At 34.1% G+C, this 25,359-nt stretch overlaps 6 protein-coding genes across 9 annotated transcripts in view; 2 read left to right on the top strand and 4 right to left on the bottom strand.

The window, feature by feature from the left end:
• Positions 1-25,359, bottom strand: part of LOC144834764 (large ribosomal subunit protein mL44-like) — a 186,910-nt gene that overhangs the window by 98,838 nt on the left and 62,713 nt on the right. Inside the window, exon 9 of one of the 2 annotated variants that reach the window (XR_013611005.1) lies at positions 24,658-24,985. Coding sequence is in view for 1 of the 2 variants with exons in the window: in XM_078689681.1 (XP_078545807.1) it covers positions 24,804-24,985 (182 nt within the window). In the remaining variant the exon portion in view is untranslated. Of the gene's footprint in view, positions 1-24,346; positions 24,986-25,359 lie in introns of those variants that run through there. The other variant, XM_078689681.1, reaches the window with a different exon arrangement.
• The window catches only part of LOC144834760 (stromelysin-1-like), a 203,435-nt gene that overhangs the window by 80,674 nt on the left and 97,402 nt on the right, over positions 1-25,359 (bottom strand). The window lies entirely within an intron of this gene.
• LOC144836267 (matrix metalloproteinase-18-like) lies at positions 709-6,516 on the top strand. The gene is made up of 8 exons (XM_078691522.1): positions 709-850; positions 1,472-1,560; positions 1,672-1,820; positions 2,430-2,648; positions 3,222-3,497; positions 3,800-3,871; positions 5,476-5,661; positions 6,096-6,516. Exons 1-8 carry the CDS (start codon positions 767-769, stop codon positions 6,461-6,463), a joined length of 1,443 nt encoding a protein of 480 aa, XP_078547648.1. The 5' UTR covers positions 709-766; the 3' UTR covers positions 6,464-6,516.
• Positions 9,173-16,336, top strand: LOC144834765 (sulfotransferase 1C2-like). The gene is made up of 7 exons (XM_078689683.1): positions 9,173-9,334; positions 11,215-11,365; positions 12,065-12,291; positions 12,660-12,786; positions 14,101-14,195; positions 15,220-15,412; positions 15,902-16,336. The coding sequence occupies exons 2-7, from the start codon at positions 11,230-11,232 to the stop codon at positions 16,015-16,017; spliced, it is 894 nt and encodes a 297-aa protein (XP_078545809.1). The 5' UTR covers positions 9,173-9,334; positions 11,215-11,229; the 3' UTR covers positions 16,018-16,336.
• On the bottom strand, positions 16,827-19,671 carry LOC144834773 (uncharacterized). The gene is made up of 5 exons (XM_078689705.1): positions 19,400-19,671; positions 18,640-18,719; positions 18,046-18,262; positions 17,517-17,607; positions 16,827-16,986 (listed from the first exon to the last, which is right to left on the bottom strand). The coding sequence occupies exons 1-5, from the start codon at positions 19,458-19,460 to the stop codon at positions 16,830-16,832; spliced, it is 606 nt and encodes a 201-aa protein (XP_078545831.1). The 5' UTR covers positions 19,461-19,671; the 3' UTR covers positions 16,827-16,829.
• LOC144836268 (uncharacterized) lies at positions 19,854-23,654 on the bottom strand. Of its 3 annotated transcripts, none has more exons than XM_078691523.1 (5): positions 23,505-23,654; positions 22,825-22,904; positions 22,399-22,615; positions 21,724-21,811; positions 19,854-21,438 (listed from the first exon to the last, which is right to left on the bottom strand). In XM_078691523.1, exons 1-5 carry the CDS (start codon positions 23,593-23,595, stop codon positions 21,303-21,305), a joined length of 612 nt encoding a protein of 203 aa, XP_078547649.1. In that variant the 5' UTR covers positions 23,596-23,654; the 3' UTR covers positions 19,854-21,302. The 3 variants fall into 3 exon arrangements, with proteins under 3 accessions (XP_078547649.1, XP_078547650.1, XP_078547651.1); XM_078691524.1 differs by having other exon boundaries at positions 22,825-22,898; positions 23,505-23,633; XM_078691525.1 differs by lacking the exon at positions 23,505-23,654 and adding an exon at positions 23,296-23,335.

Below are 25,359 nucleotides of genomic sequence, written 5' to 3' on the forward strand. Positions count from 1 at the left end.
TTTAAATTAGATTTACAGTGGTTAAACGTTATGCTCTATTTGTCTATAACAAGAATTCTAAGAATCGTCCCTCCCCACCAACGTCTAGACCCTCAGGGCGTTCTAAACAGTTATTTTTAAATTTAAAAAACATCAATAATGAATGTTTACGTTATTATTGTACACAATATATTTATTTATCTGAGAGCTATAGAAATTATAATACAACTTAACTAACTTGCTAAATGGATATAATGAAAATAAGTTTGTATTCAATTATATTTTTTTCATTTAAAGAGGGTTAAACTAGACCAGATAAATGTGTTTTCAACCTTCTAAATTTCCATATCTGTTAATTTCTCGTTGTTTTCAGGCAATGAAGTTGAAGACATGAATCCTTATATTTTAATTGTTAGTGACCATATTACTGATTATTATGACAATAGGACGATGATAATAATAATGAAGATAGTTATGATATAGAATATTTATATTATTACATAATATTAAATGTGAATAAACGTTTTCATAATATTTTGTTACGGCGTAAAGGTCGTCATGCGGCTAAAAGGACAAGTACAGTAGCCCCGTTGCCAAGGAACAGGAAATCCGCGCCAGATATTAACCAATCAAATCCTCTTATGTAATTCCCAAGAATAGGCCTGGTAAGGTTTTGTCACACCGTGCAGACTATAAGTAAAAAGTTTCAATACATAGTTTCAGATATTGACTGACTTGATTAAAAAAACATCTGCTAGAATTACAGTCGCTGAATAATTGTTTTAATATGGAAAAGGTGTTTGTGTTTATACTTTTCATGTTTCACTGTAATGCGTTACCAATAGCACAACATGAAGCAACTGGTGAAAATGTAAGTAAATTTTCTATTTTTATTTGTTTAACTTCGTAGACAGGAATACAAAATATCATTATAATTCATTTTTATTGATAATTATCCAAATCATCAGAATATGCCAGTGAGTCTCGGCCACCTTTTAGGCCTACTTAAAAAAAAACACTAATACTTATAGGCTGATGTCGTTCCGTAATTCCGATTAAAAGAACAAATGAACTTCAGATTCGTATCAGATCGATTATGCTATAAATACAACATTTACGATCTGTTTATCACATACTGATCATACCAACAGTGAACCATGAGTTTCTTATGTATTATGTAACTAGGATTCAGACCGTGTTTCGAATTGATATTAGCAAAAAGGTAAATAATTTGGCACACGTAAAAAAACTTTAGCTCACAATCAATTTTCCAGTCAAAAATCGAAACGCCGACTGATGGACTAACATAAAAAAAAAAGAAATAAATACAGACTTTATTTTTTGTTTGTCTTTTTAATTTTAATATTTGATTTTGTTATATGTTGTGTATAACTAAACCACTTTGTAAATCAGTACATTTGTATTGAAAGTGGATTTCAATGAAATAAATACAGTACACATGTGAAGCAAAACGTTTGTATTCTTTTTTTAGCCTAATATAGAGTACCTTAAACAATTTGGTTGGTACAGTGGAGGGACAGACGGTATTGATGATGATGTTGAATTAAGTTTAAAAATAGAGTAAGTATACTTATTGTAATTAAAATAAAGCTTAAACCTATTAAACTTATAGGAATGAAATATACGTATATAATTATGTCTAAATGAGTTTTTTTAAACAATTTATCATAGAGAATTTCAAGAATTTGCTGGATTAAAAGTGACTGGTAAATTTGACGAACCAACAGTTTCTAAGATGCAAGCCCCACGATGCGGCATTCCGGACGAAATATCAGGAAATGAAGCACATTCAACACGTAGAAGACGAAACGCTTTTCAAGGTAAATATGCCCTAACAAGCCTTTAAACTAAAGCATCTGTCGACAAAGTGTCTTTTTTTTTCTCATACGAACTTGCGATATCTCATTGAGAAAAACATTTATTTTTTTAATTTAAATTGCAAAGGCAACATATGAAAAATGAATTTAAAAAAAAAAAAAATTTAGTGTAGGCCTATAATGAAATTAGCGGTCTAAAGGCCAGATTTGCACCATCACTAAACTTGTGCTTTTCCCCAAGTTATTTTATTATTTTTTTTTTTTAAAGTTTTATAACAAAGATTTCTTTTCGTACAAACAAAACAACTGGCGTTTCATGGTCTACCGTTGTTTATACGTATGAAACGCCATGTGTGCCATATATTTATCTTGTTACCACTATTATGTCGCATCGCTGTCTAGAACCAGACTACATTCACATCTGTTCCGTTTTGTAAGATAATCGGAACAAATGTGAATCTGCCTTTAAGCTCTGTCTAAACTATCAAACTTTATGTGACAAGAAAAATGTATGGACATGATGATGTCATATCACTACCATATTTGGGCACAACACACTTTTTTGTAACAGAGCTTGACACCAGAAAACTAATTCTAAGTCATTTTTTAAAGGATCAACATGGGAGAAAAGACATCTGAAATATTACATTGGTAATCGAACGACTGATCTAAAACCTTCTGAAATACAGGATGGTATAGAGTATGCTGTGAAGCTATGGTCTGACAATAGTGGACTGACATTCACGCAAGTAGACGATGCCACTGTGGCAGATGTTAGATTTGATTTTGTAAACAAGATCCACGGAGATGGGAAGGAATTCGATGGACCAGGTAAGGTTTTGTTTTGAAAAAGTCGGTTAAGAAGAAAGACATTTGGAACTTGCTTAATATATCATATAATCTTGTCTGCGTTCTAAATGTAATACTCGTTTTTTTCGTTATTTTGGTCGTGTCATTAAAGATGTATCCCTGAAGTCCCCTGAAATTATAATTCTTTTTGTTGAATATGCCATTTTAATGTCACCTTATAGTTCGCCACTTTGACCAAAAATTGGATCGAAAAATGTATTTACCCAAAAAACTGTAATTTAAAGAAAAAAAAAGTCAAATTGGTTGCCAGCCAATGGGTTTTTGGTTGAATTTAACTATTTATTTTGTAATTTTATAAGTGAAAACATATTTTTTATGCGAAAGTGATTAACTGTAGTAAAACTACAAAATAATCTATTCAAAGTCTGACTTGATTATTCTTTAATTTTCATGTTTTTGGGGGACAATACATCTTAATTCCTAAACGATTAGATATTCGGCCATTAGAACAACTGAATTGGTCGAACTATCTGTGATATCTGTCGTACGAAAATGTATAGTAAGTTCATGAATGTACATTTTTTTCTTATATAGGGAAAGTTTTAGCCCACGCGTTCTTTCCAAATGAAGAAAGACGCGGTCAAGTTCACTTCGACGAAGCCGAAACTTGGCTAGGCCCCACGCAGTATCACGATCCTAGCGGAACCAAGTACAACATCATGGTTCTTGCAGCTCACGAGATCGGTCATGTTCTAGGCCTAGAACATATGTCTAATGACACCAAATCAATAATGAAACCATGGCCAGTAAAATATTATAAGAACTTTGAACTGCCATCCGATGACATCACGTCAATTCAAACCTTATACAGTAAGTACTGTAGCAGATTTCAACCGTTTATATAGCCATTAGTCTTTTAAAGAAAGACACGAGAGATCATTGGTAATTTTCTAGGGTTGTAGCCCTTCTAATCACGAATTCAATAATGAACATTATCGGAACAACTTTCATCCAATCACATAACACCGAATCCACTGAATTTAAATCGAGCGAAGCTTTGATTTTACTCTTGTGATGCCATAAATAAGAAAATAGTTAGGCCTAACTTTTAACCAGTAAAGAAAATAACGAAAAAATGCATGCTTTATAAATATATATTTATTCATTTCTAGGAAATTCAAATAACGAGATGGTTTTGGATTTATGTAATACAGACAAGATTCAATTTGATGCAGTACTCCAAGGTAAGTTAAGTTATTAATTTATTTTCTAAATAGACTCAGAAATACAAATACAGACAGACATTCGAAACATAAATATTCCCTTCTATTGTCGCATCTGGTACTCTATTATTGCGGTGAGAACCAAACATATTGCAAATAATATTGGTCAGCCATAAAGTACGTTTATGATAAAGTTAGTAGCATAATGAAAGACAAGGCCCATCCACTCTATAGTAATTATCAATGGTTAAGAACTGGAAGGCGATTGAGGACTGCTCAAGGGATTTCGATCCAAGTCGGCCCTAAACCGTCTCGGCCAAAGTCAAGTCGGCCCCAAGTCAAGTCGGCCCCAAGTCAACTCGGCCCCAAGTCAACTCGGCCTCAAGTCAACTCGGCCTCACGTCAACTCGGCCAAAAAATAATCGGTCAACTCGGCCCCATTAAAGTATGGAACGCAAAAAGTGCAAAGGAAGGGATTGATATTTCTTCACATTTTTTAACCTATGAATAATTCTGACTTTTAATGAATATTATTATTTAGACAATGATACATTTAGCAACAAAAATAAGAATGATAAGCAATCATACTATTACTAATGATTACAATGAACATTTGGATAATAAATAGGAACACATTGTAGGCCCAATAATGATGATGCACGTACGTCGGCGCGTATGTTCGTCTGTGCGTCAAAATTCAATGTCCGATATGCGAGGACATGAATTATTAGGTGTAGTAAGATTGTTTGGTTGAATCATTGAGGTATAAAATATTAATGTTAACTCCATGGTTGAATCACACGTAGTGTATGCATATCCATTTGATTAGGCGACAACATCTGAAACCAATTCGTAGCTGCGCCTCCCTGCGCCTTTGGTAGCTATTTCGATATCTACAACTGCTACATGTTTTCGCTGACCGGGGGGGGGGGGGGGGGATTCCCCTTTTTTAAAAACGCAAATCATGGACAAAAACGAGGCACGCCAAAACGATGTACGATCATTTTTTCTATGGCCAAAAGGTGGAACGTAGGCCAACGTCTTCGATTTACTAAAATGCGGTACCTGCACATGTTTTTGTAACACGCGGGTACTTCTATTCATATCGGTAATGAGATCATTTTTTTATATGAGTATTTTTCTTATTTCTTCATTTTTTTAAAGTGTGGATAGTAATAATCATAATAATATTAAGCACTTTTTGCGTTCCATACTTTAATGGGGCCGAGTTGACCGATTAGTTTTTGGCCGAGTTGACGTGAGGCCGAGTTGACTTGAGGCCGAGTTGACTTGAGGCCGAGTTGACTTGGGGCCGACTTGACGTGGGGCCGACTTGACTTTGGCCGAGACGGTTTGGGGCCGACTTGACCTGCACCCGCTCAAGGTATAGTAGAATAAAACGCTTCCTTAATTCTTTTGTTCCACATTCAATCAGGCTGTTTAATCAACTAAGTTAATTCATTGTTTATCAGAGTTATATTGTAGCTCTGTTTTTTATATTATTTGCGTCTTTTTCTGTATTACTAACCTTCAAATAAGTTTGAGCAATTGTATGTCAACATGCATTTCTTTTTGGACAAATAAAATGAACTATGAACTAATGTTATTATTTGATTTTCTTTCAGGGCCGCAAGAGAGAACATACTTCTTCTCAGGGATCTACTACTGGGAAATCGTGTCATCAGGAATCAAGCAAGGCTATCCCAAACTTCTTTTCGAACTTTTTCCTGACGTTGAAGAAGCAAAAAAGATGACTGATATGGATGCGATTGTCTTTTCTTCAAATACAAAGAAAATTTACGTGTTTAAAGGTAATTTAATTTAATAATAAATGGATAATGCACAGTGATGTATTGGATCAGAGTGGATAACCGGGCCCTTTATTTTAATGTAGCGAAACACAAAAAACAGTGACGTAATACAAAGAGGAGCATGGCGATAATGACGATGATAATAATACATAAAAAATTGAGCGTTTCATCGTCTAGCGTTGTTTATACGTATGAAACGCCATGTGTGCCAATATATTTACCGTTTTGATCGTACGGTTAAACGGGAAACCACCTAACGAAATATTAATAAAAAGACAACCGATGATGATCCGTAACTTAATCATTAGTCTGGAGATGTGGAAAAAAACTGGCGGGAAAAAATGATTTAATGATAATAACAAATGTTCAAATTAACAAATTATAGTTTATTATTATTTATAATTTATTTTTATAATTATTATTTATGTTTACAGATGACCAATTTTGGCGATTCAACAGCAACTTTGAAATGGACAAAGATTACCCAAAACTGATAATCGAAACTGGATTGCCAGCTAACAGCATAGATAGTGCATTCGAACAAGAAGGTCACATCTACATAATAAAGAAGAAAAAAGTGTACATATTTGATGAAGAACGACAAAAAACTTTTAAAAATACCATTACTAAACTTCAACACACGTTCCCTGGGGTGCCAAAGGGAACTAACGGTGCGCTAACTTGGCGAAATGACCACACATATTTCTTCAAAAAGGACAAATATTATAAGTTTGATAAAATCCTTGGAAAAGTTGCAGCGGGATATCCCAGACCAATAAAAGGAGCGTGGATTTGTTTGTAAACATTCCACTGTACTCTTACCTTTTATAAGACCAGTCAATTTAAAACAAACAATACAAATAAAAAGTTAAACTTTCATCTTTTCAGTACAATATAACATTTTTCTAACATTGCGCCCTCTATAATTATCACTGCTGTATCGCACATCAAAGATCTTTGCTGTCATCGCCTTAAAAGTTTACATTCCGCCCTCTTTATTTATTTATTTATTTATTTGAAATTACACCTTTAGATTGGTGACACACTTAGCACAAACGTGCATCTTTCACAAATAACAATATAAAATATAACAATTCATTAATTTACATAATGAAAAGTATAAAGGAAAAAAAAAACTACCCTATCCCCTCACCCCTCCGCACCACCCCGACCAATTGTAATCGATACATGCAGTAGATAATGACTTTACACAAATGAATAAAAATATTATCACAGTAATTTGTGTGTTAAATAAAATCAACTGATAACACAGCTTATTACAAACACACCCCAACCCCAACCCTTCAATTTACTTAACGTAGCAATGTAGATTAAATAGTCATTGAGTCATGGAATTAAATTGCCATGCTCTTTTTAGGTATCTTTTACAAAAACTATCCAAAATATTCTCACTTCTACATTGATTTGATTTATCACTCTTATCGCCTTAAAGTAAGTTTATTTTTCAGTTTGGAAATACTGGTTTAGAATTTCTTGTTATAGTTGTAAATAATGAGCACACAGTAATTTATTATATTTATATGTAAGTTATTTATTGAACGCAGGTAATACAATATTACAAACGTTAACCGCTTGTTTAAATGTACTAACTAAGTAGTAAGATTGTATCAAATTCTTACAAAACGACTATAGCCTAAATTAGGCTCAACAATTTGTTTAAATTGTATGTATAACTCTACACCACTATTTATATATTTTTTAATTGTTAAATACTATAAAATATAGTTATTTTAAACGAATAAATGAAAACATTTGATTGTATTTTTTGCGTGTATTCATGTTTTTCGTATTCATTCATCAATTAATCAATGACTTTCATTTATTGTCATTTGCATATAAAATATACATAGAAATTATGTTTGCTCTGAGATATACAAAAACAGATAAATTAAAAACAAAAACCATTACAAAGAGTCACATACGGTATACTGACATTCAGTGCCCGAATGGCAGCTGGATAAAAGCTGTTATAAATGCATATTTATATGTTTGTTCACAAGCCCTAAATTGTCGTGATTTTTAGAGCCGTCCGAATCCATTTTTCTCAAAATCAAACAATAATATCTAGGCCCTACTGACGTCACCACGAATAATCTAATAAACAACATTCTACTGGCTTTGATTATACATAACACGTTTCTCTCTCACAGTATTTTTTCATCATGACTTTACAAAAATAAAAAATGAACTTTATAACACAAAATTGAATAATTAATTATTAATGTAGGCCTAATTTAAAAGTAGTACCAGCGAATAATTGTATTATTCGAAGTAAGACTTCATTAAGTTTTACGATGCTGTTTATTTCAAGGCCTTAAATAGTATTTGGATCTTACAAAACTGTAAAACGGATGGGATTTCCGGAAATGAATCTGTCATAAAAAACAAAAAAAACCGAGTTGAATAGATGGTGTCTAATCCAGGTCCTTTTGTTAGACCCAGAAACAGTACCGGTAAGTTGATCCGCTCTATGAGTCTTTATTTTAGCCTTTTATATAAGAGAAATAAGATAATATTGCATCTCGCCGAGTACGGCATGGTTAGTTTTCTTTATGGTATGATAGAATTGGTTTTTCTATTTCAATTTTTACAGAGGTTATCCCAAGTGCCAGTTGGGGAAAAAAATCAGTTGATAATTATCCAGTGGTCCTCTTGAATTCAAATAAAATACACATTAAATGTATTAGAGACATTGAGCATAGATTACAATACAAGTTCGTTTTATAATATATACTGGCCTAGTAATTAAAATATATAGTTTAACTTTAAATTTAAATTAGGCCTACATATATCTGAAACATTTTTTAATAAAATAATAGTTTAGGAGCCAAATAACTAATAACACTAGGTGATGGAAACTTTTAGGGACATTAATGGGTAAGGGTGATGATTTTTCTATTTCATGAGGTTTCTGAGTTTTATGCTGGTAGTAGAAACAAAGCCACGATAGGAGATATTATAATGCAAGATCATTAACAGCATGGTCTATAGCATCAAGGGGCAATTAATGACAAATGTATCACTCTTGTACTGCAATTAATTTGCCATTAATTGATTTTAGATGTTTGATAATTGGATTACACAACACTTTAGTACTGTAACGATCATTATTATAATGAAGCATGCTGTACGATACAGCAGGGGTCCTACACACCGCCCAAAATTAAATTTCAATCAAACGTAACTAAAAGACAATTTGGACAATTAAATTATTGGAGTAGGCATAATTAAAAATTGCTCTCTATAGTTATATGAAACGCCATATGTGCCAACATATTTATTATTTTAATCGCCGTCTAGAACCTATAGACAACACCAATTGATTCCGTAACGAAAAATTCACCAATCACTCTGAGCCGGCCAATAGGAATCTAGCCAATGAAACGTCGGAATCTATAACACAAATGGATTGATGACATTGGACAATGTTCGGGTCAATGATTTCCTTATCTCATTTGCATAATTCAAACCGAAATGTCAATACAGTATTATTTAATGGGTCTATCGGAAATCACCAGTGCAGCACAGTAGGCCTAAATAACCAGCAGAAGCATTTTAAATTGTACGGTAAACAACGTAGTTATAAAGGGACATTTTCTGCTGGGCGTTGCATCGAATAGGCTTACAGTGTGTCACATTTTTTGCTACACATGTAAGTATATTTAGTGTCCTAGTCTTTCGTTTGGAAATTTTTTTGTTATGATATTACACCTTATAAACCTCTTGCATAACAGATTCTGAAGTAAGCGTATTCCAAATTTCGTCTTAGTAAATTTCATCTGATTCTACTAAGGTCTACTAAATTTCAAGTTAGCTAGCCTGAAATAACGTTCTCCTAATCATTTTAAGTGTTACAATATTTAGTTCGAGGTCAGGGCTCTCTTCCAAATTTCACTTATTCTACAGTCTGGTCTAGTAGGTCTAGGCATGTAGGTATTACCTCCATGGTCTAGGCTATATGTACTCTTTCAAATTGCACTGATCGATTCTACAGTCTATAACTCTTACAATTTTCACTGATTCTCTATACTAGTATAGGTGGGCCTATTCATCCAAAGTTTACCTGATTCCGTTTCACACGCTTCCATGTTTTAACTGATTCTAAATGTAGGTCATATGATTCCAAATTTAAACTTGTTTTTTAAAAGTCAGGTAGGCCTATACATCCAACTGGTTAGTCTGTTTTTTTTTCATTTTGTAAGAATTTAAAGATCATCCGATTAGATGTTGTTGTATCGTGCATGGACTTTGTTATGTAAATGTTTATAAAGGATAGAAGAAAACCTTGTTGAAATAAAAGGCTTTGTCACGGTCTAGACCGCTTTGGAACATCGTGTAGACAAATACATTATATACGTTTTAAAAGGACAACCAAATATCTCATTCGGTTCTTAATTTGACTATTTTAACTGCAGGTGTCACGCCAAATTAGGTTCCACTGCAAAATTAGGTGACCAAGCCTTGCGTGATACAGACCACGCGAACCTAATTTGGCAATTTCACTTAATTTGGCGTTACACAGGCAACAGTAGATCTATGGCAATTCATAATGTTATTTAACCATGGGATCATATCACTTGGTTTCAAGTACCGTAACGTATTTATAAACGTATATCTATAAACATACACAGACTATATCTAGGTTTTTGCTCTGTCCGGTATATATTCTTTTGCGACTCGAGTATCGCCTCTCATACTAAACACCAATAACATAGACTCATATATCTAGGTTTTTGCTCGGTCCATTATGTATGATATATTCTTTTGCGAATCAAGTATCGCCTCTCATACTAAACATCATATATCAGAAACAGCTGTTTTAACAAATGCTTTACTACGTCTCTCGTCTCCTAAACTCGAAACGCAATAAACTATTGTAATTCTGAAGTATTCTAAATTCATACTTCCCCCAAGGTAATTTCACGCCTGGTTGAATAATTAACCTTATGTAACTCGATGTTTCATAGTCTTCGCAATATAATATACTATCGCGTTGTATAGAGAAGTAGAGAGATTAGTATAATAGCGATCCTACCCTGTTTTGTTTAGCATTTCGTTTAGCCATTTCTATTGAAACATTGGTTCAAGGTGGTTTTGATGCATTTCATAGAACCGCTGCAGTAATAAATAGTCTTACTGTACAATGTACTAGTGATCACGATTTTAAACGTAAGTAGCATAATGCTTGTTTATACGTAATTGGAAAAAATATATATGCCATGCTTTGTCCGCATACAAAAATTAGCACGCATTTCGTTGCATTATAGAATAAATTAGATCAACATAATTACTATCGCGAGCGTATCTACGGATTCCGAATCAAGGATACCATATTTTGATCAAAATATGTTCATGGTAAAGCCATCCTGGAAAAACGCAGCACGATAAAGATGAGGGTCACGCGATCACATTAAACCCCCGCGCCCTCTCGCCCACAATGCATAGCATCCGTTCACACGACGGTGATTATAAACAAACAATCCTCTCTTTTGTTATGTAGGCCTAATAGTAATATAATTTATTTCTCTGTAGATTTAAACGGCAGTCATGGAGACAATAACTTGGTTCCACAAGGAAAGTGGATTCACTCTAGACTATGCAACGTCTACAGAAATTATAGACGCTATGAAGACGTTCGAAGTAAGAGATGATGACGTCTGGATCGTAACATATCCTAAATCAGGTAACATTTTAGATACCGTATTAATAATGTGATGTTTCAAAACATTGCTTTCATCCTAGAGATAATAAGTTAACTTCATTCGTATTTATGACAACGATTTATGGCCTATTAACAGGTACATCTCATTTGCAATGTATGACAACGATTTATACTGTAGCCTATTAACAAGTACAGTACATCATACCGATCGATCCTAAATAGTGAAAATGAGATTCACGAGTAAATGGTTATACAATCAATAATGCCGCAAAAATGTGTTATAACAGACAAGAGTTTACAGGGAATTATTATTGCAGGAGTAAGCAACTAAAAACATCTAGGCCTATCCAGTCCTAATTTCAATATATCCATCATCATGAGCCAATTAAGATTAAAACGAATTTGCCTAGTGGCCAAAAAACTGTCATGAGTTGCGTATTACGGCCAACTCAGACAGCATCGTACGACGAGTAGTCTCATCGGGAGAAATTAAACATGTTTAACGTTCTCGCGACGTCGTCGGGATTCAACTCAGGCAGCACCACCGACGAGTCAAGACGTTTCGTCGGACGACGCTGTCTGAGTGGGCCTTTATGCATACGTCATCACTGCTCTTGAAAAGCTTAAAAAGGACACTTTAAGAAAAAAATGAGACAGGGGGTGGGTCTTTCGAGCCCTACGAACTGTATTACCATTTTCATAAACTATTTTCACTCTAAGGCACAACGTGGATGCAGGAGATGGTTTCGGCAGTGAGTGCTGACGGTGATTTAGAGTCGATTAGTAAGAAGTCGTTAGATGATCGTATTCCATTCATCGACTGCATCTTTCCATTTGATATAAGACCGCGATACCAAGAACTTGAAGAAGCAGCGTCACCACGGTTCATCAAAACTCATTTTCCGCATCAACTGATTCCTCAAGGTGTTTTAACAAAGAATCCAAAGGTTAGTGTGACAGAGGTGGCTTCAAATCTATTCAAAATGGGAAGTTGAAATCTATTCCAAATGAGGAGTTGATAGCATTCTGCCAAGGCCGTCACAGATGCGTTTGAATTTCCCAGATGTGCACGGACCAACCCAAGCGTGCAATAACGCGTAAAGCTGTGTCTACACCATCTAACTAGTTTGACAAAAAAAGTTTGATGTGGCCAAATATGGTAGTGATATGCTTAAATGGTAGTGATATAACATCATCATGTCCATAATGGGCACATCACATTGTTTTGTCAATGTTTAATAAGTGTAGACAGAGCTTTAGAATAAATTAGCTTTGACAATAAATGTAACCTTGTTCATTTCTTAATCTTTTCCAGGTAATCTATGTGGCACGTAATCCGAAAGACGTCATGGTTTCGTGTTTTCATTTCTACAACGCATTCGTTCGAAACGCACCGAAAGTTAAATGGGATGAATTCTTTCAACATTTTATTACAAATAACGGTATGTTTGTTTCTATTTGGGCCGCGTTTCCGCAGCCGAAACAAAATTATCGCTTATTTTTTTTAACCAATAAAGTGCGCATGGTCAGTCAGTACCAAAGAACCAGATGCCCAATCAGATCGCAACAATTTGTTCTTCAGGTCAAAGGTTTAAAATTATCGCATTTATCCGATAATTATCTGATTTGTAATAGCATAACGTGCTACTGGATGTGTACGGAATAAAAATCAATTAAAAAATACTGTTTTATGACAGTTTGAAATCTAATTATCTTCTATCTAAGAAGGGATAATCTAGCCTAGGACTAATCCCAGGGTAGCTAAAAAGAGTAGGCCTAATTCGATTACCTTACGTCACTTCTTAAGAACGCTCCACGGGATTACACGCTCGGTAATGAATGTAAACAATGAAAATAGTAATACTCATAGTATTGGAAAGTTTCATCTGTATTATCTCTATTATTAGTCCGAATACTGACAAAATTAAGAATTTAATACTATACTTTGCCATTGTGAACGTAAGCAGTGTACGGTATTGAATGTACAATGCTGAAAATCCCTGGGATTGAGAGTACAATGCTGAAAATCCCTGGGATTGAGAGTAAAGCTTGGTTCCCACTAGAGACGCAATACAAGAACGTAACGCAGCGTATGGGATTTGACCAATCACAAGCGATGGATTTATTCGACTTTCGCTTGTCATTGGTCAACTCGCTTGCGTTGCGTTTACGTCCTTGCGTTGCGTCGTAGTGGGAACCAAGCTTTGGTCTCTAAAAATCAGCAATTGCTGGATGGATCACCCTCATTAAATATGGTCAAAAGCAAAAATAAAAGCTTAAGAAATAATATACGTTCCAGCCTGATGAACCGTAACTGAGAGTTACAAAGAACTACAGGTACTTACAGGATTTGTTGTTAAAGCAAGTTAAGCTAATTAAATGCATGGAAGTGTGAAATAACTCACGGGTTAAAAGTAATATTTAGATATTGTGAATAAGGCCTAATATTATTGTGCATATAAGGCTCAATTGTATTGTGTCATGTATAAGGCCTACATAACATTATTCAAATTTTACCTTAAAAATTCATTGTTATCCAGACTTGCCATATCGGTCAATACTATAATAGATTAGCACAAATAACACATATGCAAATGACTGAATTAAAATAATTAACAAACTAAATAATAATAAACAATAATTGTTATAAAATGTGTATTGTAGATATTGTGTAGCAAAATACGCTTTTTTAATTAATACGTTTATCAATGCACACGACACATTTCACAACTTCTCATTATGTTTTTTCTATTTAGTTCCATGGGGATCATGGTTTGATCACAATCTATACTGGTGGAATAGGAGGCACGAATCTCACGTTATGTTTGTTACATTTGAAGAAATGAAACAGGTAAGTAAAACAGGCCTTAATATAATGGCTATTGTTTAAATAGGACTAGACTCCGAAATCGAAAATACAGAAAGAAAGAAAAAATGCTTCTTCTTCGGTTGAGGATGGTTCGGTGTTTTTCAAAACCTTAAACGGCCATTTAACAAAGCAAAGAATGTTGTATACAAAAGAAAGAATGTAAAACATAATAAGGTACTTAATCGAGCCAATAGACACGTTGACAGAAAACAAAAGACGCGAGGTGAAAGCAACATGTACACGCGTATAATCGCCGTTTGCTGCCTGTAAATCCCACTATATTTATTTAGTAGCCTACCAAACGACATATATTGCAGTTTTAAACTATGAACATGTACTTAGCTTACCTTCTTCCAGATACCCTACTACTTTTATCCAAACTAATATAATCTTAGACAATCTTAAATGTGTATATGACGTTTACTCTTACTGCTGAATTGTGTTGTTTTTCTGTGTCGTCTCATTTAGTACAGCGTGTGGCAACTGACCTATTATTCAAAATGACTACGTTGTTCAATGAGTGGCGCGGGCCCCGATTTTTTTTCGTACATAAGTTGTGGAATCCTTGTGAAAGATAGCCGAACTACTTCCTAAATATAACTAAACCTAACCCTCTAAATAATCTATTCTGTCATTGTAAATTAAAAATAAGTTCGTCATGGGATTCGAACCCCGTACATTGACATGTAAAGTCCATAGTCTAATCGACTCTACTCCACTACACAGACGGCTCGACGGAAAGCGTTTGCATTAGAATTGTAGTTGGGTCAATCCTTAAGTCACACCTTATAGATATGACTAATGAATATTCATGTTTATTTTGTGACGTTTCATGAGGGGTCCCCAGCTTATGTACGAAAAAAAAAATTACAATTAATGTTGAAATGCTTTATACTCATACTTATTTATCCCAACTTTCCATTCCCACTATAGGTACTGTGAGAAAGATTTACCACAAAATGTCAATTCATAATGTCTAATTCATAATGTGTTTTCACTACTACAGGACTTGGTTAAGGTTGTTCGTGATGTTAGCACATTCCTGGACAAAGACTTAGATAAAGAAACAATCGAACGCATTGCAGATCATTGTTCATTTGGTAAAATGAAGAAAAACCCACAAGCAAATAAATCGCAGGATTTAATGAAAGACACGGTTAATAGCAACACTGGTAATACTGTGCAGTTTATGAGAAAGGGTAAGCATGCGCATGCGTCTACTTGCCATAACACGTAACTCATTAATGGTGTAAAACAGGGTTTGGCAAACATTAAATTACTTGCTCTGTAAGCACGTTTTTTGTTGCAGGAAACTTTGTTTTCCTTCCCAAATATCTATTATACCAACAGTAAGCATGATACTTATTGATTTTTAGGAAAAGTAATATATTAGTGAGGTCAAAAAAATCCCGAGTTATTTGTATCTTCAATATTTTTTTTATTTTTTTTTTTATTTATTCGGTATAAAAAAAAATCACAACAATCCCAGCGGGCAAACCTGTGATTTACAGACAATAAAAAAGCAAGTAAACAATCTTAATTACATATGAACGGGAGCACCTAAAAAAAAACTACACAAAAAACAATAGAAAAATATTACAAATATAAAATTTTAAAAAGTTTATACAAATATATACTATTAATTATCAAAATTTATCATTAACACATAATATTGTTATAATTTATAGGAAAAGTGGGAGACTGGAAGAATCAATTTACGGTAGCTCAGAATGAGAAATTTAACAACCTATACAAAGACAAGTTACAAGGAACAGATTTAAATTTCGACAAGTTTGTTTTATGAACATGATTGATGTGAATGGTGGCGGTACCTTGTGACGTACGTGCTTCGGTGGCGGTTCAATCTTAAAATCAGATAATCATCTATCATGATTGTAGTACCGTACAATGTACAGTTTTTAAAATCAATGCAACTAATAGACAAACTATACATGTACTACTATATGTGGGGTTACACGCATGAATAAAAGTATGTATTTTAACTATTAAAAAATGTATTAAATTTTATAAAATATATAATTATTCAATGTATTTTTACTTATTTTTTAAATATCATTACTTACTGCTATATTCTTATGTGTAATAAAATACTTTATGTTACGATGAAAGATGTGTAGGTAATGAATTAATACATTCAAAATTGATAGACTTGAAGAGGCGTTCCGCAATCACAGCTGAACTTAAGCAGAGCAGGCGCTTGTATCCAGCAGATTGGACACAAACTACGGCGTTTGGACGGGCGCGCGCTCTAGTTATCGGCTCAGCCATAGTTAATATTATGGCTGAGCCAACTGACACGAGTAATACTTTTTATTCACAATGTGCGCCGGACAATTCGTGAGGAATCGGCCACGCTTGCCGCTGCGGAAAATATCTATCATGTTTAATATGATAGATATAGTATAGATATAGTATAGTGTGCGCTGGGCTTTAGGTATCTTCTTGATTCAAATGAGTATTGTTAAACCTCATCGTTGCCTAGCGAACATCACGCAGTACATAACTCTTAAATATTCCTCTAAATAATCTCTCTATACTACTGTACAGTACTGTATTCCACATCCAACTACAACTCTAAAAAACTGCGTTTAAGATTCACTTGGCGTTCCATCCTGGGATACTGTTTGTATAATTGGTGATATCTTCACTTGGAACATTATCAATTTGTCTGTCTCGATCCCTCTGCCGTTTCCTCATTCTTTGTACAATACTTGATTTACTCGACTTTGCATTGGGCGCCCTTGGCTTTTGGCTGAAAGGTAATATTAAATCCAAATTAATCCTATTTTCCACTTGTCGAATTTGTTCGCGCGAATCGAAAGCGTCAGCATGCGTATTCGTGTTTCCATCTTTCACAAATACGCATGCGTATAAAAGCCGACGGTTTCTCATTCGCGCGTTTCGGCTTTAAGCTTGTTGGTGACGTATCGACGTAAGCACAACAACAACCAATCACAAGAAACAATTCGGATGATACATCGTGTCGTCATGATTGGTCAAAATACTCGTGTCGCGTTTAGGGTTCTTGCGTTACTCAAGTGAGAACCAACGTCTTATTAGACCTACCTTTATTGCAGATAGGAAACACTTTATGACCTGGGCATGGGGTAAACTAACTAGAGATCTGATATTTATGTGTGGCTATTTACAATGGACGAGGATATACGTACCGCCACTGGACGTATAACAAAATATAGTTATATGTACAGCCGCTGGACATATAGCCAGTCCTATTTACAGTACCAATAATAACCGACGATTAAACATAAAAATTAAACATACCGTGTGCAACATCCGGTGTATGTCATGATGAAAAGGATGATGAGTGAGACACCAAACATCGTACCTATGACGATCGTTAGGTAAAGGTATACTAGAAAAACAAAAAACAATGGATCAGTGATACTCATCAAACCATGCTCAGTGAATGAAAATGAAAACAATAAATTGCATATTAACAAAAAAGATATGTCTGAAAAATGAAGAAGGGGAGAAAACCCTTTTTTTTAGCTTGAGAATGATTAATCACTGGAACGCATTGCCATATAACTTAGTAAACGCAACATCTGTGAAAGTTTTTGAAGGAAAATTGGACAAGTATCGGTCAAAAAAAAACGTTAATACCCTTCTGGGCTTCGAAGCATAACTGACTGTGAGTCACAAGAGGCAAATTAGCCTATGTAATATATTCACACACAATAAGTTTCAAGTTCCAAATGCGCCCTCTATATCGTCACCAACAAACACTCCTCTGCCAAACAGACAAAAGTAGCGCCCTCTATATCGTCACAGAAAACCAAACTATACAGACCTGCATGTACTCGTTCGTCATCCTCTACCGAATCATATTCAAGAGTAGCTAACCGAATGGTCGATTCGTTTACGTCAACACCTTGTACACGCATTGTAATGTTAAACGTGTAGGGTGTATTCGCTTTCAGATTGTTAATCGTGTATGTTGAATATGTTTCAACAGGAAAACGCAATATATGGATGACGGATGACGACGCGTCAGAACTGTACTGTATCTGGAAGAAATCATGATAATGATGTTGACTCATATTAGTAAAAAGATAAATATTTTGGCATATATGGCGTTTCATATGTATACTACTTGAGCCAGACTAAAATCGAAACGACGTGTATGACTAACATAAAAAAAGACAATAAATACAGACTTGGAGCAAGTCTAGAAATGATATTATCATTATGACCAAACCAAATATTTTTTTTATAAACTTTATTTTTATTTACAGGCATATCATTATGTTTTTTAATCATTTACATTGTTTAAACATGAAGTTACAGCATGGTGGTTCGAAAAAGGAAATAGCACATTCCTAGTAGTAATAAGCCGTTCTCAACTTTAATAGAGTCAATAAATTAACCATGAAAGTAGGCCTACCTCCACTAACGACGCTTGATCATTTCTTAAAAGAATACCAATGCTTGTTGACATTACAGAATAGGTAATATCTGACACTCCTAAAAAAAAGAAAAATGAATAATGCCTTGTCTACATTATCAAACTTTATGCGACAAAAATATGTGATGTGCCTATATTTGGACATGATGATGTCATATCACTACCACATTTGGGTATATCAATACCATATTTGGACACATCATACTTTTGTTGTCAAACTAGTTTGATAAATGAGAGCTCGATGTAAATGCGTGTGTATGCGCGCCTAAACCATTAGTTCATAACTTCATTTATATGACTTTGTGTAACTGTACAAGAACTTTGATTTTTACAAAATAATCGAAAATGTAAAATAATATGACTAATTAATATTTAGTGACGTTAAGAGGAATTTACAGATTACGGACCCGTAGCTAACGCCTACTAAATGTTCAAGCAAGTCTGTAACTGTGGGCCTACTTACTGTAGACATTCAAGTAAATTTAGGTCCTTTTGATAATGGTTTTCTATAAACAAAACAACTTTAAGAATAATTCGGCGTGTTTAAAATTTTAAAAAAATAATAATTTCTACAAAAACCACTTAGTTTTAACCCACCATCGGCGATGGCGTTAAATACATTGCCTATATATACTGATCTACATTTACACAAAATTAATAACTGGGGCGGCTAACTAATTATTATACATGCCTTTTCTATTGTAAATATAACACTAGATTTCAGTAAAACTTTACTCACCGTAAGATCCCTTGAATAAATAAAATAATGACAATACAAAGATACACTGATGTATCGCCATGACCACAACATACTACAGCAACTGGAATGACAATACCAGTAGCAGACGAACAAATAAACTGAAAGCTCGGTTGAAATGTAGCTTTTAACCAAGTTGTATCAGCCTGTATTTAGCCTTGTGATTTTATGGAATCTATTCCATATTATCTACTCTAGTTTAATGGTTTCCTTCTTCAGCGATCTTTACATCCGGGTTGTGATTTCTAAGCAGACGACTACGGATGACGCAATTAAAAACACGTTGGCGGTGAACTTGAACATTTAATACAAAACATAGTTCTGGTTTATGGGCGTGTATGCAACGAAATGTTACGTTTCAGTCGATCAAATCATCGATTTAGTGTGTCAAATGCTTTGTATACAGAACAACAATATAGACAAGGACTCAAACCCATTCATTTTCGGAGAGCATCGCAATTTTGTATTTATTTTCTTATAAACAAATATAAACCCGGATTTACAATAATAATACAATGAGTAGGAGGCCTATATCTTTACCGGATTAGCTATGATAGTAAGGGGAAGATTTTCGGGACGAATCATATTTATTTTCCCCATGTTGAAAGTGTTCGAAGGCCAGGTTCTTGCAAAACATTTCTATTGATCATACATCCCAATAATTATCGATCTATATGTTTCATAATTTTTGGGATTTTATTTGTGTTACAGTAGCTTGTTGAAAATAAGCACTTTACTATCAGTGTACAATTAACCAGATATTATATTTAAAATTCATGCCTGTACCTTAGCTTTAAGCTCTGTCTACACTATCAAAATAGTCAGGATAGATCTAATTATGCTCCTCTACATTCTGCTATATACATTATAGTATGTTGTTTCGTAGAGCACCTTTAGTTCGAAACACTTCATTTTTGTTGTGAATACTATTAGCATTTTGCAAAGCACCTGCGTTGAATTTGTATTAAATACCCTGTTTTCCGTTCATTATGATTTCGATTAAACTTATAGAAATATTCTTGTGAAAGAAATACTGTATATACATATATTCTGGTGATACACAATAAATGGTACTGCTAGTACCACGAATAGCCTTAACAAAAAAAAAAGTTGTGTCAAACTAAGCTATTTTATGTCTAGCTTTAGACTTATTATAAAAAAACAAATAAATCATTTGGCACCATTTATAACTGACCTATCAGTTTGTTACAGCATTTTTGATCCCCGGGTGTGATATCATTTCAACCAATCATGTTAAAGTATTTACATAAGCTATATAATATAATGTGTTATAGTCTTATGAATTTTGCGTTATTTTTGTTATATTGTGTCAAAAAAAAATATTAAGCTATTTTGTGTCCAGCTAGCTTAAAGACTTGGTAATCACATTAGAATCAGTGGCACACACCTTTCGGTGGTGTGTCCATACAAATATAAACAACAACATATAGAAGGTAAATGATGATTAAACTTACATAATTTACTTACATTGAAAAAAAACAAAAAAAAAACCTAATACAATTTACAGTAGTAATTGTACACTTCATGAAATACTTAAAAAAGAATTGTATAACGAGCAAATCAATATACAGATACAATAGGTCAGTAGTAAATACACATTACTTACAAAATGTCTGACAGAAAAAAAAATACTTATACAGATTAAATAAAAATAAAAAACAATTGGATAACAGTATAAAGATACAATAGTCAACAGTATAAATAATGAATAATCATGATTAATATATATTATATAAAAACTCAAACACAACTAATTGTTAATTTGAGAAAATCAGCAAGTGATTACATCACATGATCTCTATTAAAAACCAGAGTTAATACCAAAACATGCTACTCAGCCATTTGTACATTATAGTAAGCTTAATTAAGATTCAGTTGCATCGTTTGGGGACATCTCAAATGCTTTTTTCAACTTGTCCGTCTCTTTGGATGCTTCTTTGTCGCCGCTTTCATTTGACGACGTTGCAGTGGACTTTGGGGTGTCCTTTGTTGAATTTGAACTGAAAGAAAACCAGTTTATACTTATTCTGTGATAAAAGGATAACACACAAATAAATTATAAATTAAAACAATAAATTACTATCAGAATTTAGTGAAAATGCACTTTGCTGTGAGCAGTACATTGGAAAATTCATTGAGATGTTATAAAGTACAAATAATGAATGTTTATGAGTACAATAGTACAAATATTTTCATAAGGTGAAATACCAAATAAATGTGAAATGTGATCCACAATCGTCCAAATGACAAGAATCTACATAGTTACATAATAATTAGTACCCTACCTCTTGGACAGCTTACATCCCATGACTACTATAGCAATAAGTGCTATAACTAAAAACACACTTAGGGCAATTGTTGCACCACGAAAACCTGAAAGAAAAGGAGAAAAAAACAGTACAGTTATTGAACATTACTAATAAATACTAGACCAATAAATGTGTCTATATATAAAGCAGAGTGGAGTTAGAATTTAAAAAGTTTGTTTTAAATAATACTATTACACAGCTTTTGTGTAATTTCTTTTCTCAGATACTATGGTATTACTCTATGGATATGAATCACGAATAAAAAGACTGTTCAGGGTATTTACCCGGGTAAATTGGTTACTACCTGCCAAAGGTAGAAACCTGGGTACGTTTGGTTTTATGGGTACTGTTATCGGAACCTATGGTGGGTAGGAACCCATATTTACCATATTTTTTTTTTTTAAACCATATTTAATGAGGGTGATCCATCCAGTAATTGCTGATCATTAAGGACCCTCAGAGGTTCACAAGACAAACATATACACAAGATGCTCTACATAAACAAAGTCTTATTACAAGTCTTTGGGAGTGGAGTTGTAATTTTGTCCTTAGAAAAAATCCTGACATGTGACAGGACTTGAACCCAGGACCCTTGGAGTGGTAGCCAAGCATCATAACCACCAAGCCACAACTCAATTTAGCCACACTTACCTTTACTTACGCAGTCTGAGTTATCATTTGTTGATCCTTCCGCATTTGTAGTTAGTGTAAGAACCGTTTTAGGGGAATCTTGACCTTGTATCCGCTTTATGATGTTAAACGTGTACTCCACATTGCTATCCAAGTCGTTAATCTTGTACGACGAATACGTATCATCAGGGAATCGCAATATGGTGATGACAGGTGACTCGTTAGTAGTGTACATAATCTGAGAACAATTAATTATTTATAAAATTAAATAAATATATAATATATATATTTAATTTTTTTTTAACACGCCTTGAACACTCTTGCATGGTATGTGGTATAGAAATCTACGTTATTATGTTATTTTTATGTGCACAAGAATGAGAATACAATTTATAAGTTATAGATATACGCATAATTTAATAATATTAATAAAGTGACGCCACTTACCTCACTTAAGGATGCCGTCACATTGCCGTTCAACTGAATGTCAACGCTTGAAGCTGTTACAGAATATGTAATATCTGATCCTTAAGTTATAAAAGATAATATAAAAAAATCATTTATTGAATAGAAATAAAAATTTACTTAGTCTGGTGCAATGTAGTGTTGTTTTTAAATACGTTCTCCAATATGGCTTTTTAGTAAGACTCTTTTTTGAACCAGACTGAAAGTATTTTTCAACCCAAACGGTCACTAATAAAAATGGACATTGTTATGGGGGTAGGCCTATATCTAGCCAGTAGTAAATTGTCTCCTAGGACCTAGTTACAGTAGAACTAATATAATATAATACTTAATAGGCCTAGCTTATCTAGGCCTCTAATAGTACTAAATAAGTAGTGTTTTATGGTTTTTTCTCAAGAGCCATTCGACTAGTTATTATAGGCCTCTAGATAGTAGACTACTAGTTCATTTTACGTAGGCATTTTAACCAAACAATCATAATTGTGTTGACATCGTTTCTCTACTCGTAAATCTATCAACGTAATTATATGGCCCGGGCTGGGCTAGCTAGGCCTGCCGCCTCGGCTGAGTAGTAGGCCCCTAGTTAGGCCTACTCTGCCTACGCTAGGCTAGGCAGAGTTTGAGTTTGTACAACAAAGGCCGGCGTTTGGGCGTACTCTCACCTGCAGATCCTTGCTGTATACCTAGGCCTATTAGTAAATACAATAAACAAAAATATACAGAGAAAACGTTTTTGCTGTTTTTTATCGACATGGCTACAACAAGAAACTAGGCCTAGGCTAGCTTTTAAAATCGTAGGAAATTACCGGAAACGACCAAAACGAAATGGAATTTCCCTCTTTCTTTTATGAGATAGTATGGAACGCGATTCACGCATTAATCGTTATGAAACGCCCTTTACGCAATTTTCGATATGACGACGTTGGAATTATGTAAAAACAGACCGTTTCTTTTATATGATTTCTATAAATAACTTCTACATAGCAATAATTTAAATTCTTTAAATTTAAAGTAAAAGTAAAGTAATTTATTACTAAAAAAGAAAATTTGCAATGTTTTAAAAACCTCTTGTAATTTTCAATCATAATGTAAAGTAAGTAAACTCAATTTTTTGAAACATCAATATATAAAAATGCAGACAAGAAATCTGGCAAGCTAATAGGATTCCAGACAGTAAAATCATCACCTAATTTGATTGAATTTATTCAAAGTCAAACTATCACATTGCATTAAGATTTTAAAACATATTAAATGTATTATGCTGCCCTCTATCATTAGTATATAAGTAAACTTTTATATTATGTATGTTCCAGCATTAAACAAGAAATATTTCTTACAAAAACGCTGCTCGACTTGTTGACGTAATAGTTTTAAGATTTTAAAACATGTTTTAACATTTAAAAATGTCATATGCTGCCCTCTATCATTAGTATATATAAACTTTTATTATTATTGTTCCAGCATAAAAAAAAACCAGGTACTACCCAACTGCTTCTGCAACTAAAACTGTATTCTAAAAAGATCAAACTTTATAGAAAGCAGACACTTTTTCCGTAGCTTCGGAGAGTTTATTATGGGATGGATGGTCGTACATAATGGATGCTGTGGCCGTTTCTTTTAGCATAATGCAAAACATAGCCTACATATTTTTAATTTCATATGCATTCAACAGCGAGTAACTCGCCAATTACAGGATGGATAAACTGTTTTTTAATTTATAATTATTGTGCTTATAAACAAAGTCTTATTTGAGGATTAGGGATTGGAGTTGAAAGAGTCGTGATTTACAACCCTGGCACTAGGTCACGATTGAACCATGGTATTGGAAGGCAAGCATGTTAACCACCAAGCTATAGCTCCACTACATATCGATCCATTTGGTATATTTAAGAGATCGTCTTATGGCATTACGCCTCATTAACACGAGAACTCCAACATTTAAAAGTCCAAAAATACATTGATCATGACGCAGCAATCTGTGCTCGCTGTGAAATCTGTAAATGTTGTACGACTGTTGAGTTAATCTGCGGATGTTTGTTGGTATCTAACGGTAGGGGCGGACTTCCTTCGCTTATCCTAAACATTTTACGCAACACAACTCTGGAAGCTTCATCTTCAGCGACTGAAACAGATTCCCCTGCCGCTGTAATAAAAAAAAAATCAGTTTTAGTGATGAAGATGATTTTAGATACTGTAGAGCCTCTCCAACCATATTCAGGGGAGACTCCTATTCAGGGGGCACTCCTATTCAGGGGCCACTCCTATTCAGGGGACACTCCTATTAAGGGGGCACTCCTATTCAGGGGACACTCCTATTTAGGGGACACTCCTTTTAAGGGGACACTCCTATTAAGGGGACACTCCTATTCAGGGGCACTCCTATCGAGGGGACACTCCTATTCAGGGGACAGTCCTATTAAGAGGACACTCCTATTCAGGGGACACTCCTATTCAGGGTACACACCTATTTAGGGTACACTACTATTCAGGGTACACTACTAATCATGGGACACTCCT

The sequence above is a fragment of the Antedon bifida genome, chromosome 2 (genome assembly GCF_963402885.1).
Source record: "Antedon bifida chromosome 2, ecAntBifi1.1, whole genome shotgun sequence".
In the NCBI taxonomy this organism is placed as follows: Eukaryota; Metazoa; Echinodermata; class Crinoidea; order Comatulida; family Antedonidae; genus Antedon; species Antedon bifida.

Bases quoted from the DNA above. Each gene is read 5' to 3' on its own strand.
- LOC144836267 (XM_078691522.1), top strand. From the start codon at position 767: ATGGAAAAGGTGTTTGTGTTTATACTTTTCATGTTTCACTGTAATGCG. The intron at 3,498-3,799 runs GTAAGTACTGTA...ATTCATTTCTAG, and splicing joins GTCAATTCAAACCTTATACA to GAAATTCAAATAACGAGATG. The intron at 3,872-5,475 runs GTAAGTTAAGTT...ATTTTCTTTCAG, and splicing joins ATTTGATGCAGTACTCCAAG to GGCCGCAAGAGAGAACATAC.
- LOC144836268 (XM_078691523.1), bottom strand. From the start codon at position 23,595: ATGTCGATAAAAAACAGCAAAAACGTTTTCTCTGTATATTTTTGTTTA. The intron at 21,812-22,398 runs GTAAGTGTGGCT...CTTTTCTTTCAG, and splicing joins CTCAGACTGCGTAAGTAAAG to GTTTTCGTGGTGCAACAATT. The intron at 21,439-21,723 runs GTAGGGTACTAA...GTTTTCTTTCAG, and splicing joins GGATGTAAGCTGTCCAAGAG to TTCAAATTCAACAAAGGACA.
- LOC144834765 (XM_078689683.1), top strand. From the start codon at position 11,230: ATGGAGACAATAACTTGGTTCCACAAGGAAAGTGGATTCACTCTAGAC. The intron at 12,787-14,100 runs GTATGTTTGTTT...TTTTCTATTTAG, and splicing joins ACATTTTATTACAAATAACG to TTCCATGGGGATCATGGTTT. The intron at 14,196-15,219 runs GTAAGTAAAACA...TCACTACTACAG, and splicing joins CATTTGAAGAAATGAAACAG to GACTTGGTTAAGGTTGTTCG.
- LOC144834773 (XM_078689705.1), bottom strand. From the start codon at position 19,460: ATGGCGATACATCAGTGTATCTTTGTATTGTCATTATTTTATTTATTC. The intron at 18,720-19,399 runs GTGAGTAAAGTT...TCTTTTTTTTAG, and splicing joins TTTATTCAAGGGATCTTACG to GAGTGTCAGATATTACCTAT. The intron at 18,263-18,639 runs GTAGGCCTACTT...GATTTCTTCCAG, and splicing joins ATCAAGCGTCGTTAGTGGAG to ATACAGTACAGTTCTGACGC.